General features: G+C 45.4%; 1 protein-coding gene across 1 annotated transcript in view; it reads right to left on the minus strand.

The window, feature by feature from the left end:
• Positions 1-13987, minus strand: part of LOC148538494 (fibrinogen-like protein 1-like protein) — a 51900-nt gene extending 37913 nt beyond the window's left edge. Inside the window, exon 1 of the mRNA XM_088455589.1 lies at positions 13891-13987. Coding sequence (XP_088311715.1) covers positions 13891-13987 — 97 coding nt within the window. The remainder of the gene's footprint in view (positions 1-13890) is intronic.
• Positions 13988-18639: the final 4652 nt, after the last annotated feature.

Below are 18639 nucleotides of genomic sequence, written 5' to 3' on the forward strand. Positions count from 1 at the left end.
CAGACATAGAGGCGTGAACAGACCGCAAAGAGCGAACGGTTCATTTGAATAGCCACCCCTTTTTTCTGAACGAGCGAGCGCAAATAGCGTCCGGCTCTGAAACAGGCCCTATAACCCCTGGACTCTAATGTGCTGCAGGTATTCACAGGGTACCCCGCAAGGAGGTATGGGCATTGCTGATGATATCATGCTAACTGAGTACCAGACATGATCAGCAGGAACAAGGTGATGGTGAAGAGGCATGGGTATTAAAGTACCGGGGACAGTTATGATCAAAAGTAACATGCGTGCTGACCTCCGTGTTTTGGTTTTGGTTCTAATTTGTCGTCGGGTTTTGGTTTTAACAAAAATGCCCTCACATGTTTTAGTTTTGGATCTGTATTTTTTTGAAAAATTGATAAATACAACTAACATTTCATAATTTGGGGCGTGTTTTGTTCCTACAGTTTTATTAACGTTAATAACAGTAATTTCCAGTCATTAGGTCAAAAGGTTGCACCGAGCTAGCTGGCTGACTAAGCTAAGCGACAGCAGTGGGCTGCTCAAACACATGGCAGTTCAACTTCAAACATGGCACATCTAGGAAACAGAGTGGCAGTTTAATATAAACTATACGATGCTATAGAATGTTTTAATTAATCAAGAACTAGATCAGGGCCCGAAAGCAGTATGGGGAAATGGAGGTGGAGTACGTAGTGGAAGAGAGATTGATTGAGTAATTGATTAATGAATATTTTATGACTGGTATAAAAAAAAACAAAGCAGAGAAGTGGAAATGCTATTAAAACACAAGCACCCAAAATGTATGAAAGTGGTGCATTAATTAATTGATTGATTGATTCAATGATTTAATAATAATTGATTAAGAATATTACATTTGAGGCCATCAAAGATTACATTGTTAATAACCAAGGATTCATCACAAGGGTTGAAAGAGAAGCCAAGAAACTTCATAGTTGCACTGCAGAGGAGCTAACTCCAAATCAGCCTATCTTATACTAACAAATATTAGGAGGCTGACCTGCTGCCCCCCCAATTGGATAACACACCCCTGTAGTATATTTATGAGATGCACCAGAGAGTCTGAGTATGAGGGATAATACACACACACAAAAAATAATATTTTGATAAAAGTAAAACAAATAAACAAAACTGGCCACCAACTGCAACACACAGTGCAGATATTAAGGTATTAAGGTGGCGGCCCTTGACCTACTGCGGGAGAGGGTGAGTCTAGAGAGAAAGAGGGATAGGTAAGGCCAAGAGAGAGGTGAGGATGAGAGAGAGGGGGTGGCGGGCAGGGGCGGCGAGAGAGTGGGGGAGCGGGTAGTATTTCCCCAGACCTGTAGAAGGGGCCCGGTGGGGGGCCGGGTCCTGCAGCCCACCCCCCACCCCGCCCCGGCCGTTGCCGTCAAGTTCGGACACCAGAGAGGGAGAGGGCTGACTGCTGCTGCAGCAGTCTCTCTCCCCAGCCCAGCACACACGCTGCTATCATGCTGTGTGCCGGGCCAGGGAGAGAGGCTGCTGCAGCAGCAGTCAGACCTCTCTCCTTTTGTTATACATTATGCTGAGGGGGGGCGATTGCATGCCCACCCCCTAACACTTGCAACCAGTGGCATCTCTCCCTGCGGTGATACCCGGTGAACAAAAAGGGGGCGTGGTCTCGGGTTAGGGTGAGTGGTCTCGGGAGGGGGCGTGACCTAGCGACCCAAACCTCCCCAACCCGTGGTTATCAATGGAGTGGTGGGGGGTGCTGGAGGTGCGGGTTTTGCCGGCTCCCTCACTGTGACAGGACCTAAGTGCTACAGTGCAGCACCCAGCTCCTGTCACTGAGGGGTAGCCTACACCTTGGTGTCACCCCTTGGTGGGTGACACCCGGGTGCAGCCCGCACCCCCCTTGTGACACCACTGCCTGCACCAACTATGCGGTGCACGTGGCCGTGAACATATTAATTTTTTTTCTGGAAGGAGGGGGTCTGGCCACACCTCCCCGGTTGGCCATGCCCCTCCCTGTACCTGGGCACAGCAGAGCTGTCGGCAGCCCTGTGGGTGGGTGGGGGGGGGGTGAGGACAAGAGAGGTGGGGACGAGATAGAGAGAGTTAAGGGCAAGAGAGAGAGAAAGAGGTGATGGCAGGGAGAAAGAGAGAGATGTGAGGACAATAGAGAGAGAGGTATGGACAAGAGAGAGATGTGAGGTCAAGAGAGAGAGAGAGTCAGCCAGGGCAACTACTAGTACTAGTATCCCTCACTGTTCAAAGTTGTACAGACATTGAGCTGTAGGGGGGAGATTGGATCTGCCGCAGATACAGTATACTATACACTCCCGCACTCACCCTAGCAGGGGGGCTGGCACATAGATCTCTATTCCCCGGATGATAGTAGGCTCTTCCAGGCTGCTCCTGTCGCCCTGCAGTGGCAGTGCTGATGCTGCAGCTGCTGCTCTCTCAATTTAGAAATCTCCAGCGCTGGTCACTCAGTCAGTGCCCACCCCCACCTTTCTGTGGCATCCTGTCTAACCAAGCACTGCAGCCAACAGGAATAGTCTCAGAGGCAGGTGCACAGTGGCCCCTCCTCAAAGCATATACTGTATAAGAGACCATTGGGTTCTAGTTTTTAAACCTATTGCGCTTGATTATTTATTTTTTAATTTGTTTAAATTTAAGTCAGCTGAACCATGTAGAGGTAAACTCGAAAGTACGATTAGCAGCCAAAAGAGTAAGATCATCCAAAGACATATAGAAGTCACTCTGACATAGAGGAGATATTGGATGATTTCCAGTGAACAGAGACGATTTCCATTGAACAGAGATCAAAGCGTTCCCCAGGTACTTAAGGAGGGATTTCTTATACTGTATATTGAGATAAGAATGTCAGAGTGGGCAAGAGGCCAACAACCAGGATCTGCTGGCACCTCCATCCCCAAAATCAAGTTCTGTGATATTCTCCCAATATGGGGAAATCTTAGGACAGCTTCACCAAATATAATAGGGGGAGCCACCTCCACATGAAGCCTTCCAACAAAGAGGAGAGATAGCTGGAGAAAGTCTATGAAGAATTTCTGTACACTTGTACCAACGCCATTTCAAATATTTCAATTTGCTAAGTAAAAATGCAGTGTTTTGTTCCATCTTTTAGGGTATTTTATACTTATCAGCCTATATTTTACATACGTTATTGGTGGTTGAGTAGTTCTCTGAATGTTCCATGGTGTTTTATCAACACAAGTACTAGTATTCACACTCCAGCAATCAAATCACCTGGGTCTCTTGGCCACAGCCTTATTAAGAAGTACAACCTGTAATTACCACTGTATCCAGTGAGAAGGATAATGGGGAAAATGTATCAAGTCTTCTAAAGCGCGGGGAAGTGGAAAAATTGCCCATTACAGACTCCACATTTTTGGCATCGTCTAGACAATGGACTTCATCCTTGGGCCTTAATAACCAGTGTAGAGACAGTCACCACATTCACGATTTGTATTTTTCTAATGGCCTTAGGTCCCTATATATCCCTAAGTTTAATGATGTGTCATCATCTCTATCATGACATTGACCTCTTCTTTATTAAATGTACTACCCACAGACATGCAATTCATTTGCTTTTGTATTCGATAACGACCATTTTGATCTGGAAACTGGTGTTGAAATTATGACGTGTCTATCTTTACTATTGGAAGGGCTAAGTAACATGTCCTGGGTACATTACCTCATTGTTCAGTGTTCCATGAACTGAAAATTAGATGCCGCACCACTGGGCAGGGATTTTAGTTTACATCAAAATTTTTGCGATTGTGAATGACGTCTAATTTTCAACATTCAATAATTTGATTAAAAAAAAAAAAAAAAAAAGTCTTACCTACCTTCGTAAAACTTGCAAAATCATTATTATGTGTTTGCAAAACAAAATGATTACTATTACGTTGTTGCTGCATGTTATTAATGTGTACTTGACTTGTAGTTTAAGTGCATTATTGCCCTTTTCATTAGCAAGACTTTTTGTGCCAGTGATGCATAGCAAAAATAATATGACTAGTATCTTAATAGTCCAATTTTTACCAGTGCCAATAATGAGTAATATATACTTAGAATAGACCCCACGCCCATTAAAACAGGTACAGAAATTCTCACCGTAATTACAGATCCTGCACCTGTTACAGTTTATGTATTTACTCTATCTTATCTGTCAATTCCTCCTATTGAACAAACACTGAAGATGTAAATGACTGGTCATGTTATATTCCTGCAATTTTTGGTATCTGCGATTTAGTTCATTAGCATTTACAGTACCTTAGGATTTTCATTATTTTTATATCTTGGATATACAAAGCTTGCACACCATCCTAGAAATCAGCAATAAAGGCGCATGCTAGATATTATAGCAGAAATTCTCACATACTAGCTACTTTATTCAGCACCTACGTAATAATGCTATGGAAATTGCAAACAGTTTGCTATTACTACTGTAGAAGTCCAATGTACCAGTTGCCTAATAACAGCATAGTGTGCCCTTGGGTTTAAATCATAAAATGTCTGAATCCACTGCCTGCAGGCGACATGTACAATTATAACCGGTACATAAAAATGATGGTACGTGCCGTTCTTGTTGGTGCCGCACATTGTGCGACATGCAATTATTATGCACACTAATTTTCACTGTAATTTATGCAACTCTTGAGAGTTCAGTAACTTGTTGGCAGGGAGAAATGACTGCAACCAAATTTGGTGTTTCAGTATTTTCTGTGTCAGTGCTAGCATGCCTACATAGGAGAACACATGTCTGCTGATTAATATTTTATCATGTTCCAAACCAGTAAAACAGCACATGACCCTTTTACAATTGGCTGCTGTCACCTTCTACAGTGAAATCTTTACGGAAACATTATGCTGTAAAATTACTTAAACAGCACACATTTCATGGCCCTGCTAAGAAACATAATACTGACACAAAAATATCATGTGTTTTGCTGTTATTTAAAAAAAAAGTTTGACCAGTGTTTGTCTTTGAATAATACATAACTGAAATGGGAATAAATGAGCAATAGGGTGGTTTTATGCCAGGGACTGTTTAAGAGAGGAGGGTGTGCAGATTCTTTGCAGGCCCTCGGCTCTCTGAGACACGGTAGACTCTGGCATTTTATCAGAGTCTACTGTGCCAGAGTCTACTGCGCATGCATAGGTCTCCTGTAACATGGCGCACACAATATGTTCCCAGAGACTTCTCTTTGCACTTGCCCAAATCTCCAAGAAAATGGCCACCGCACCATTTTCCCGGTGATATGTGCTGTTGTAGCAGCACTGACGCAGGACTCAGGAGAGGTAAATATTAAAGATGGGTGCAGAGTGTACGGTGTGGGCCCATTATCGATACGCCAATGTATTATGCCCATATATTCTGTAAACATCTACAGCAAGATAGATTGAAACTAAACTTTAATTACAGGAAGTATATATTGCTGTTTAACCAGGTAACTAATGTTTTTCTTACAAACCTTTATTATTAATTGTAATTTTTTTAAATGAATAAATTAGGTTAAGAACATCTATTTAAAACTTATTTAACACAATTTTAATACAAACCATCAGATTTTTATTGTATAATATATTGTGAAAAACATTAAAGACATTAAACAAATCAACGAAGAGACTGTTTATTTTTTAATTAATGAATTTCAATTTTGAAACGATTTTACCATAGCATAACACTCATATAGCACAATTTTAGTAACAAATCTTCCAAAAACACTTATGGCTGTATGATATAGTTTGAAACAGGGTACAGCACAAAGTCTGACATCACACTCAGAAGTATCTTGTTCCTTTACTACTTTTTTTTGCCCCTTTTGTCTCTAAGTAGCAAGCAACACATTTTCTTGCTGTATCGTTTTCTCTGTTGGAAGAACAAATTCCAGAGAGTAGGACCATAGCTAGGAGTGTGCGAGTGGTGCTGTTGTCTAGGGTACAGGGCGCCCTAGGGCACCTGCATTTGTTTGCAGGGTGACTGAAATGGCATCCTGCAGCCTAACAGCTGCCTGGAGTGTCCTAAGGGCAATGATGTACTCCCCGGTGTTGGCACAGGGTGCAAAATCACCCGGCTCCAGCACTGCTGGAAAGTACCTTTCTGTTAGCTGCAAGTTAGGGTTGGTTCCTGGCTGATCCCATTTTGATGTTGAGGCCTCTGCTGAATGGTTAATTGTGCATCTTTTTTTATTTTTGGAATAAAGTGTTTGCTCTTTTACCTTATGCGGCTTCTGAATTTCCACAAACTGCATTAACGAAAAGGAATTTTTTTGGGGGGGGGAAATCTGTCTGTATCCCATAAAAAGCTTCAGTGACCCTGGGAATCAAAATAGAATAGTAGTAATAGCCCTAATAAAGGTATTTAGTGAACTTATTTTGTTGCAATGGGCTGTTATATGCATATTTGCATATGTGGAAAAATGATAGAAAGCAACGTTTTTTCAGAAAAATAAGTACCGAGGTTAATTTTGAGGTACCTGAAAATGGGTACTAGTATATTTTGATGTCTCTAAAATTAAGATTTATAAAATCTCAAAATGACATCGGCTGCATTCCCAAAAACACCTGTCCCAACCATATAGTACCAGGCCCCTTACTTTTTTCCGGTTTTCCAACACTTTTTTCTTTTTCACCCAAAAAATTACGTCTTTTTTTGGGGTTAAGTAAATTATTTTTTTCACCTAATTACTCATTAGGGGTGTGTGCAAAGGGTGCTGAACCAAGTCCCCATGTTTGTAACCCAAAATATGGATTTTGCACTTCTTTTCTCCCGCATTTTGATGGAGAAACTTTTTCACCTGTTTTTGCCTATAGAGTTTTCGCACAGGCGAAAACTCCGGGGAATTGAATATGGAGATACATTAAAAACAGGCGAAAAGCTCAAATCGGCAAAAACTTTTCTCCAAACGGCACTTTGCGCAGCTAATCGAATACGGCCCTAGGTCTTGCTAGCGCCATGCAAGCATTCTACCACTGTTATATTCATGTCGTCACTGGATGTTTCCAGAGTCTGTGAAGTATATTTAATTTTATCTTTGCTGAGAAGCTGGATGCTTGTTTATATTTATATTCATACTCATACAATAATTATGCCGCCAAATATCAAAAATTATCTTATGTATAAAAATTATAAATTCATACATGTTAGTGAGATTTTTTGTGAATGTTCTGTTAAAGATAGTGATGACAACCAATCGATTACAAGTTATTTGTCCTGAAATAAAGCAAGTTTTCCTCACAGTTGATTTACTCCATCTTGTCCTCGATTTCTGTATCTGAATATGTATAAAACTATCGTCTTGTCCTTACCTGACTGTACTTTCCTGTTGGAGTCATCAGTTTATAGATGATCATTTACTTCTACCACTAGTCAGCAAGATGACTACCCCCCCCCTTCCCCTACTGCCTATCATTTATTATCTTTCATTGTGCAGTTGATTTAATGATCTCAGGTTAGCTGCTCCCTACTTCCGCCTACTCCTGGCCCAGCCACCCTGAGCACATTGCATTATTAGCTGAGATAATTATATCATGTGCAGGCTGCAATAACATTTTCCATAACGTATTACAAAATGAAAAACACTCCAAAATTTGATTATTCTCTCCTAAGTGCATCACCTGCTTCATTTTTTAAGACAGACAACATGTTGTTACAAAATGTAAATGAAGGTAGCTTTGACAAAACTGCAGCACTGTGTTCTATAGTACAGTGTCCTGTTAATATACAAGTCCATGCATTTCTTCTATTGCTAACCCCATGCAAGGGAGTAGGTGTTATTAACTTATTAAGCCTACAATGAGAATCACTGGGGAATCCCTGAGATGGTATGTCGCCCTGTGTAACTCTCAGGCTAGGCAGGCTGACAGCGAGCAGATGGGGCCGAGAGGGCTGCAACTTGGGGTTCTTGTTTTGGGTTACCTGAGAGAAGTACTAATGTGAGTAAATGAGGGGTATGTAGCAGGCAGCAGGACAGGGGCGTAGGGAGGGGGCAGCGAGTGTATAGACAGCGAGCTAGAAAAATTCAAGAACAGTGGTACCGTTTATTGTTGGAGCAGAATGTTTACTAGAGGAGGTGTATAGCAATGCCATCGGTGCATAAGAGAGGAATTTGGGCGAGGATATGAAGGGCGAGCATATTGTGTTGCAAGGTGCTAGTGAGTGGTAGGGAACAGACTGGAAAACACATTGGTCTCACATGGTAGTTCATGGATGTACTAAGCCTTGGAGAGAGATAAAGGGGAAGATGTACTGTATGTGCGGTGGCTAACGGCCTGGACCTGCTTTGTTTATTTTATGAGGTGAAGCAGATCCAGACACTGTTTTGTTTGCATGCTTGTATATGCATTCATATGGACACTGATGCATGTGTTACAACTGCTATGCTTCTTTATTCAGCCATTTGCAAACTATCGACATACTGTACACATGACTACACCCACTTCCCAGCATTCCCCATGGTCCTAGAGACCGTCACTGAAGATTCAGGCTTTCACATACAAGTTAGGGAGTGTCTACAAACTAGGGGTGTGCACCGGCCACTTTTCGTGTTTTGTGTTTTGGTTTTGGATCTGGATCTTTCTTCGTGTTTTGGATCTGGATTGGTTTTGCCAAAACCACCCTTGGGTTCTGGGTTTTGTGTTTTGGATCTGTATTTTTTTCTAAAAAAAGCATAAAAACAGCTAAAATCACAGAATTTGTTGGTTTTTCTGCTCCTATGCTATTATTAACCTCAATAACCTTAATTTCCACTCATTTCCAGTCTATTCTGAACACCTCACACCTCACAATAGTGTTTTTATGTCCAAAAGGTTGCACCGAGGTAGCTGGATGACTATGCTAAGCGACACGAGTGGGCAGCACAAACACGTGGCCCATCTAGGAGTGACACTGCAGTGGCAGACAGGATGGCAGTTTGAAAATCTAGGCCCCAAACAGTACATAATGCAAAGAAAAAAAAGAGGTGCAAGATGGAATTGTCCTTGGTGCCTCCCACCCACCCTTATGTTGTTTAAACAGGACATGCACACTTTAACAAACCAATCATTTCAGCGCCAGGGTCTGCCACACGACTGTGGCTGAAATTATTGGTTCGTTTGGGCCCCCACAAAACAAGCTGGCAATTAATCTGTCCCTGCACAAACTGGCTCTACGGAGGCCAGATGTCATCCTCATCCTCCTCATCCACCGATTCCTCACCCTCGTCAGTGTTGTGTATATCCTCATCCTCACAGAGTATTAATTCGTCCCCGGCTGGAATCCACCACCACAGGTCCCTCTGTACGTTCTGAAGGCTGGTCTCCCTGGAAGAGTTGATAATTAATTTTTATGAACATCATCTTCTCCACATTTTGTGGAAGCAACCTCCTACGCCTTTCGCTGACAAGGTTCCCGGCTGCACTAAACACTCTTTCGGAGTACACACTGGAGGGGGGCAACTCAGGTAAATTAGAGCCAGTTTGTACAGGGGCCTCCAAATTGCCTCTTTTTCCTGCCAGTACAGGTACGGACTGTCTGACATGCCTACTTGGATGCTGTCACCGATGTAATCCTCCACCATTCTGTCAATGGTGACAGTATCATATGCATGGACAGTAGACATGTCATAAATTGTTGCCAGGTCCTTCAGTCTGGACCAGATGTCCAAACTTGGTCCTGCCTGCCCTGCATCACCGCCAGCGGGTTGCTTAGGATATCTAAGTTTTTTCCTGGCAGCCCCAGTTGCGGAAGAAAATGAAGAAGGAGCTGTTGACATGTCACGTTCCGCTTCAGCTGACAGTGTTTTCACCAGCAGGTCTTTGCACCTCTGCAGGCTTGTGTCGGCTGGAAAGAGAGACACCACATAGGCTTTAAACCTAGGATTGAGCACGGTGGCCAAAGTGTAGTGGACTGATTTCAACAGATTGACCACCCTGGAATCCTGGCAAAGCGAATGAAGGGCCGCATCCACAAGTCCCACATGCCGAGCGGAATCACTCCGTATTAGCTCCTCCTTCACTTTCTCCAGCTGCTTCTGCAAAAGCCTGATGAGGGGAATGACCTGACTCAAGCTGGCAGTGTCTGAACTGACTTCACGTGTGGTAAGTTCGAAGGGCTGGAGAACCTTGCACAACACGGAAATCATTCTCCACTGCGCTTGAGTCAGGTGCATACCCCCTCCTTTGCCTATGTCATAGGTGGATGTATAGGCTTGAATGGCCTTTTGCTGCTCCTCCATCCTCTGAAGCACATAGAGGGATGAGTTCCACCGCGTCACAACCTCTTGCTTCAGGTGATGGCGGGGCAGGTTCAAGAGTGTTTGCTGGCGCTCCAGTCTTCAGCACGCAGTTGCTAAATGGCGAAAGTGGGCAGAAATTTTTTGGGCCACGCAAAGCGTCTCCTGCACGCCCCTGTCGCTTTTCAGAAAATTCTGCACCACCAAGTTTATTGTGTGAGCAAAACATGGGACGTGCTGGAATTTGCCCAGATGTAATGCCCACACAATATTGGTGGCGTTGTCAGATATCACAAATCCCCAGGAGAGTCTAAGTGGGGTAAGCCACTGGGCGATGATTTCCCTCAGTTTCTCTAAGAGGTTGTCGGCGGTGTGCCTCTTAATGAAACCGGTGATACACAGTGTATCCTGCCTTGGAACGTGCTGGCGTTTCTGAGATGCTGCTACTGGTGACGCTGCTGTTGTTGCGTAAGGTGATACATCTACCCAGTGGGCTGTCACAGTCATATAGTCCTTAGTCTGCCCTGTTCCACTTGTCCACATGTCCGTGGTTAAGTGGACATTGGGTACAACCGCATTTTTCAGGACACTGAGGACACTTTTTCTGATGTTTCTGTACAGTCTCGGTATCGCCTGCCTAGTGAAGTGGAATCTAGACGGGATTTGGAACCTGGGACACACTACCTCCATCAATTGTCTAAATCCCACTGCACTAATGGCGGATACCGGACGCACGTCTAACACCAACATAGCAGTCAAGGCCTCAGTTATACGTTTTGCTTCAGGATGACTGCTATCGTACTTCATCCTCCTCGCTAAGGACTGTTGGAGGGTCAATTGTTTAGTAAAAGTAGTGGTGTTCCTACTTCCTCTCTGGGATGATGAACGACTCCCAGCAGCAGCAACAGCAGCAGCGGCAGCAGTGGTAGGCGTAGCAATGCAGGATCCTCCGGAGGAATCCCGGATAGGAGAGTCAGTCATGCCAGTGACATGGCCTGCAGGACTACTTCCGATCCTGACTAAAGAGGAAATTGACGAGGAGGGAGTTGACGGTGTGGTTTGCAGGTGCTTGGATACAACAGGACAATGGGATTTAGGTGTCCCTGGACTGCTTACGGTCTTAGCCAAAGTTTCTGAAATTTACAGTAACTTTTTATGAACACGCTGCAGGTGCCGTATAAGGGAGGATGTTCCTAGGTGGTTAACGCCCCTACCCCTGCTTATTTCACCTTTACATATGGCACATATGGAAAGACAGTTGTTCTCCGGATTTGGATAGAAATATTGCCAGACCAAAGAGGTGGAATGTTTGGTCTTCTGCCCAGGCATGACCGTGATGGGCTTTTTCATCCCACGGACAACAACTGTCTCCCCCTGAGCCTGATTTAAACAAACCACATCACCATCAGAATCCTCCTCGTCAACTTCCTCCTCAGCACCAGCTACACCAATATCCTCATCCTGTTGTACTTCAACAGTGACATCTTCAATTTGAATATCAGCAACTAGACTGTGGGTGCTCCTTCCAGCACTTGCAGGGGGCGTGCAAATGGTGGAAGGAGCCACCTCTTCCCGTCCAGTGTTGGGAAGGTCAGGTATCGCAACCGCTGACACTCTCGGACTCTCCTTGGGGATTTGTGATATCTTCTTAGAACGCACAGTTCTCTGCTGTACTTTTGCCAGCTTAACTCATTTCATTTTTCTAGTGGGGGGAGGGCTTCCATCGTCATGTGAAGCTAAACCACTAGTCGGCTCTTTACTTATGGGACACAGGCGCACGCTTGGCGCTGCTCCTTTGTTGATGCACGTGCAGCTACAGTGCACACAATTCACAAAGACAGAAAAAAAAGAATTTTTTATTTTTTGTGGAGCACACTTTGAGGGTTACACCACCCTTTAACAGACAGACGCACACTTGTCGCTGCTGCTTTGAGGATGCTCGTACAGTGCAGACAATTCACAAACACAGAAGAAAATGTTTTATTTTTGTTGGAGTGCACTTTGGGGGTTACACCACCCTTTAACAGAGAGACGCACGCTTGTCGCTGCTGCTTTGAGGATGCAGGTGCAGCTACAGCCCACACAATTCACAAAGACAGAAAAAAAGGAGAATTTTTTATTTTTTGTGGAGCGCACTTTGGGGGTTACAGCACCCTTTAACGGACAAGCCAGCCGGGCCTTTACTTATGGGACACAGGCGCACGCTTGGCGCTGCTCCTTTGTTGATGCACGTGCAGCCACAGTGCACACAGTTCACAAACACAGAAAATATTTTTTTATTTTGTTTGGAGTGCACTTTGGGGGTTACAGCACCCTTTAACGGTCAAACCAAGCGGCCCTTTACTTATGACACAGGCGCACGCTTGGCGCTACTTTGTTGATGTACGTGTGGCTACTGCGCACACAATTCACAGACACAGAAAAAATATTTATTTTTTTTGCACTTGGGGGGAGCACCCCTGATGGACAGAGCACCCCCTGGACAACACTACAGCACCCCTTTAGGACTGGGACACTGCATAGGACTGGGACACTGCATAGGACTTTGGAGTGGACACAGCCCCTATGGACAACTGACTGCACAACACAGTCCAGCCAGCCCCTATGGACTTTGGAGGAATGGACACAGCCCCCATGGACAACAGCAGCACAGCACAACACAGCCAGCCCCTATGGACTTTGGAGGAGTGGACACAGCCCCTATGGACAACAGCAGCAAAGCGCAGCACAGCACAGCACAACACTACACTGCACTACACTACACTACACTACACTACACAGCCCAGCCAGCCCTCCCTCTTCACTGTCCACAGCTGAGTGAGAAAATGGCGCCTACCTGGGTACCTTATATAGAATCCAAAACCCGCGAGACCCGGAAGGCGGGATGATGACGTTTTGCCTCGATTTCAGATCCGAGTCAGGCGGGAAAAATTGAGCCTGACTCGGATCGGCCTCGGATCGGGTGGGCTCGGGGGGGGGGTTCAGATTTCAGAAATCCGAACCCGCTCACCCCTACTACAAACATTAGGCATATCTAATGCAATAACATCACAGACACCACCTGCATGTATCATCTCCTCCTTTGCTGAAGAGGGAGAGTGTGAAATCACCTGGCTGGCGATTTGCACTCTCCCTCTTTCGGCTTGTGACCGGCACTTGCAGTGAGTCTGTGCATGCGTTGGTGTGAAACTTCCTGCGGCATCTGTGGCTAATAGAAAATAAAAAGTTACTGTTTTTCTTGTAGGCACATTCCTTAGCTGTCAGAACAGGGACAGTGCTCTGTCAGTGAGGCAACGTCAGCTGCAGTTGTCGAAATCAAGAGGTGAAGCCAGGGGCAAATGATTTTTAAGGGGGTGGCTTCTAGTATATACTGTGTATATATCATACTTGCCTACTTTTGAAAAATACTTTCAGGGAGATTGTAGCAGAATACACCACACGCGGCTCGGCGCGCCGTTGAGGGGGCGTGGCCTGCCCCAAAGGGCGTGTCTAGCTCCACCTATGGGTGTATATATTCCTATAAACTGAGACCCTAGCTCCCCCACTGACATTAATATACCGCATTCACATTACTAGATGCCCTACACACACACATATTCACACATACATACATTCACACATACATTCACACACACACACACACACACGTTATTGCACTCACCTTGGGACCGGGCACTTCCCCAACCTCTCCACCGAACAGCACTGTCTCCGCCAGACCAGAGCTTCTCTCTGCAGCTCCAACAGGACTCCTCCACCATGTCTCAGTCGCCGCGGCTCACATGTGCAGGTAGGAGAGGGGGAGGGATCCGCTGCTACGGCCACTGCCGCTGGAGCCTGACACCGGTATGTGGTCTGTCTCCATGCGGCTGCCCGCCACCGCTGTCGTGCCCAATCACACTCTGTGTGCACACTGCTCACTAGCGCTGGCCACCGCTTCCCACAACCCGGCGGTGGCCGGCCTTTAAGTAAAATGTTGTGCCGTCATGACATCCCCCCGCAGGCCCCGCCCCCCAAACCATGAGTTGAAGTACACTTTGCACGGGAGCAGGAGGCTTCATTTAAAACCGGAAGCCTCCTGCTAAAATTGGGAGGGTAGGCAACTATGGTGCAGGGTGTGGTCACTACAGGGCCTGTGGTATGCAGGGCATGGAAATGCTGCCCCCTCTGAGCACTTTTCAACAAACATTAATCATTGGATACTATTGTTTGAGGACATTTTATGGTTAATATCAGGCTTGCCTGCCCTCCCAATATTAGCAGGAGTCTCCTGAAAGTACAGCTGCCTGTTTAAAAAATATATAAATCATATATTGACTTGTTAACCATTAAATGTACTCAAACAATAGTTGCCAATGATTAGGAGCAGCTTCATTTTTAGTTCCATTATTTAATGTGGTATATCCAGATTCCTGTCACAGGCATTAATGCCAGCACATTATTGGCCTATCTTGAAGATAGGAGCGCCGATAATGACGGGGCGCATAGCATTCTGCTCGCTTCCCTGCCTGTAGTAATTACTACATGCAGGAAAGTTTTAACTGCAGCACTGAGAGCCCCATTTATTAAGGAAGGTGAACACCAGTTTAATTTTTCGTTTACTATCACTGTGATACAAACTGGTATTTACTAGGGATGTGCAGGCTCGGATAGGTTCGAGTTTGCACGTTGAGTTCGGATTTTTCCCTCCAAAAAAACGGAACTCAGAAAGAGGCTAAACGTCATCTTACATGGACGAACATCATCATTCCTGGACTTTTGTCCAGGAATGATGATGTTCGTCCATGTAAGATGACGTTTAGCCTCTTTCTGAGTTCCGTTTTTCTGGAGGGAAAAATCCGAACTCAACGTGCAAACTCGAACCTATCCGAGCCTGCACATCCCTAGTATTTACCAATACTTACCCCTCCAGCGAGGTCCAGCAAAGTCCTCCTCGTCTGCGAGGTCCTCTGCTGGGCTGCTGGCAGCGACGGTCCTTCTGCGCATGCGCATGACACGGGGACCCGGCAGTGCCTGGAATGCTTCACTGAAGCCGGAAAGGCAGCGCATTGTCATCAATGGGGATCACATCGCTCTCACCATCTAAAGATTACGAGAACGATGCTGTGACAAACAGCGGTAATCTTAGATTACTGCTGTTTGTTATATCTAGAAAGGAAGTAATAACCCCTATCGCCCCTTCATACATCTCCCCCAAAGTGGAGAGAGTTAAAGTAGAAAGAGATAAAGTACCAACCAATCAGCTCCTAACTATAATTTTTCAAACACAAGGGTCTATGCCAGAGGTTCCCAAACCTGGTCCTCAAGGCACCCCAGCAGTTTAGGTTTTAGAGATATCCATGGTTGAACATAGGTGGTTAAATCAATTTGAGGTACTAATTAAGGGCCTGACTCACTACCAATCACAACTGTGATTGCCATAGCGATTACGCACGCAGTCTCACTGCGATAGTATGCTAATCCACTGCGATCGCTATGCCGTCGCAGCACAACATAAGGACGCCCACTTTAGCTTACACACATCCGTAATCTTTAGCAAGACTGCGAAACCATCGGTAACATCGAGTACCATCGCAGCCTCACGCACACTGCACAAGCTCTGTCCTAACTTCATCGCACGTTATGAGTGCTCAGGCTACGTATGGCATTGCAGGGTATAAGTTATGCATGCCCCTGCAACGGCGTTCAAATGCACTGGCACGCCTGCGTTTCGCCAACCACCCCCCGTCACCTCCAACAAACAGCACTTAAGTTCCTGTCAATCACTTTGTGATGGGTCTGCGTAGTCACTGCGATCGCAGTCCCGATCGCAGTGGCTGGTTCGCACACTGCAATGCATACGCAGAATGCAACAATCGTCCAATTGCGTGCGTAATCACAGTTATGATCTGTAATGAATCAGGCCCATAGACCCCTCTATAGACACTGAAATACTGATTGGTGCGTCTTTATATGCACCATCGGTCGCACCATTGAAACTTGCTCCAGCCCTATTCATAGGCAAACGCAGGGGGGGTTTCCGTCTGCCTGGAAACCCCCCTCCCCAGCCCACAATAGAAATAGTAATGTAATAGAATTTTACTAGTGCTAAATGTTCTTCTCAGTATCACAAATGATATAATTAGCACCACCTGTGGATCTTTTAACATGTATCAGTCAGTAATAAATAACCTGTGCACCAACTAGGAGATCTGGAAAACATTCACTGTTAGGGATGTGCTGCTCTAGAGCCCAATATGTACATATATGTCCAGGGCAGAGCTAGGTTCTTCTGCTTCTCCGCCAGGCTCCCGGACTTGCTCCAATGCTCTGGAATGGAGACCACATCTAAAATAAAAACATTCAGCTCAGACAGGATGGCCCTACTGCCGCATTTAATGGCTTACTGCAATTGCTGGTCCTCTATATGCTGGAATTATGACACACAATATACTTTGTATGACGCATATTAAAGCTGGTTAAGTGCTAATTCTACCCTCTTCATGTACTGGCAACACTCACTCTAAAATCAAGCATTTGGAAACCCCCCTCTAGAAATCCTGCGTTTGCTACTGCTATTGTAGGTGCAGTTTGTTCGTCCATGTACTGGTTGGCCTCCTATGTGACTGATTGAGCATCTCTGTATGCAACTACTCGCGACACTCCCATTTAATGTATCATCTCTGGGCCTGATTCAGAGCCGCTCGTAAGCGGCCGCTCGTTCGTTCCGAGCGATGTTCGCACATCTGCGCATGCATATGGGTTGTAATGCGCATGCGCCAACCACTCAGTGCGGTCGGAAATCGTGTGCTCGCAAAATAGCGAATGCCTGCTAATATGAGTCACAGGATGAGGCGTGTGTGGGTGGTAACAGTGGAAGGTGCTTGAAAACGGGGAGTGGAGATCAGAACGCAGGCGTGCCAAACGGTCAAAATGGGCGTTTTAAGGGTGTGCATAATTAACAAAGCAGCGTCATCGACCACGTCACTTGGTTGTCTTTTAGTCTGAACTGCTCGCATGATTGCGGTAGGAAAGTGCTACCACAAGAATAGCGAGCAGTTCATACGCCGTTCGATGTACTCGATTAATCTAATAAATAGCAGAGATGACGTATGATGCGAGCGGCCGGGGGGTGTTTTTCAAAATAGCGAGCGCATGTTTAGTTCGCTCGTTCAGACATAGAGGCGTCAACAGACCGCAAAGAGCGAGCGCTCAATTTAAATATCCGGCCCCTTTTTCAGAACGACCATCCGCAAATAGCGTACGGCTCTGAATCAGGCCCTCTGTGCGTCCGCTAAGCCACCTCACTGTCACCGCCGAGGAACGCCCAATACATTTTCAGGACATTTTGGAGACCTTGCATCTCCCGTGTGCCTCATTTTAATCGCCTAGTGGATACGCACCCTGAGAGACCGTGTGATGATCTGCACCCATTTCTGAGAACTTTGTAGACAAATACATGACCTTAAATCTCTGGGCCCTATAGCAATGACACTTATTCTGCATCCACTATAGCAATACCCATATTTATAGTTCTCTTATGTCCTATTTGCTATATTATCCAATTGTGTATGTGTTGACAGGGGAAAGACAGCTGGAAATTCCACTTTGTGTGGAGATCTTCTTAATCTTGGCACACTGGGCCTGCTTCAGAGATGAACGCAATGGCGATTACAGACGGAGATTGAGTGATTGTTTGCCAGGTGTGTCTGACCATTTGAACGCAGTTACATGGGCATGTATAAATTAGCCCTTGTGCTCTCCACACAGAGAAAATAATTGCAATTAGGCAATTTACTAAAGTTTCACTGGGTACCTGCTAGGTAAAATCACTATGTGCATGTGTGGATGTTAGCCGGACATGAGTATATTGCTTTAATCTTTTCGCAGGCAGCGTGAGGCCTCCGGTAATAGGGAGAAATCCTTTGCACAGGAGCATGAATTACACATACATGGTAAATTGCAGAGGTACATGATGTACTTTTCCAGAAGGTGCAAAAAGGTAGTATAAGCAGGGAGGTGAGTGATTCTTCCTCTTTCCAAAAGGTGAACTAACCGGCCAAGATGTAGGGCAAAAGTGGGAAAAGATTTTTATCTCTATTCACTTCAGTGCAGCTTCCAGACTATGGGCGGGATGTACTAAGCATTACATCCCCCCTGTCTTTGGGTACATACCGTGTGGTTCATTACCTCGGTGTGTAACAAGAATATCTCTCCCGATAAGTGACAGAGGGACTTCTGGGCTTAACACCCAGAAGTCCCTCTGGCATTCTTCTGAGGGCTGCGGGGGGTGATCGGATCCCTCCCAAGGGGGAGCGTCTCGATATGAAGCCCATTTGGAGAATGCGTTAAAACCCCCGAAAACTGCATTTTCGGGGGCTTTATCGCATTTTTGCCTTTAGTACATCCCGCCCATTGTGAGGTAGCAAATCAG

This window comes from Taudactylus pleione, unplaced genomic scaffold, assembly GCF_031769625.1.
Source record: "Taudactylus pleione unplaced genomic scaffold, aTauple2 ptg000040l, whole genome shotgun sequence".
NCBI lineage: Eukaryota > Metazoa > Chordata > Amphibia > Anura > Myobatrachidae > Taudactylus > Taudactylus pleione.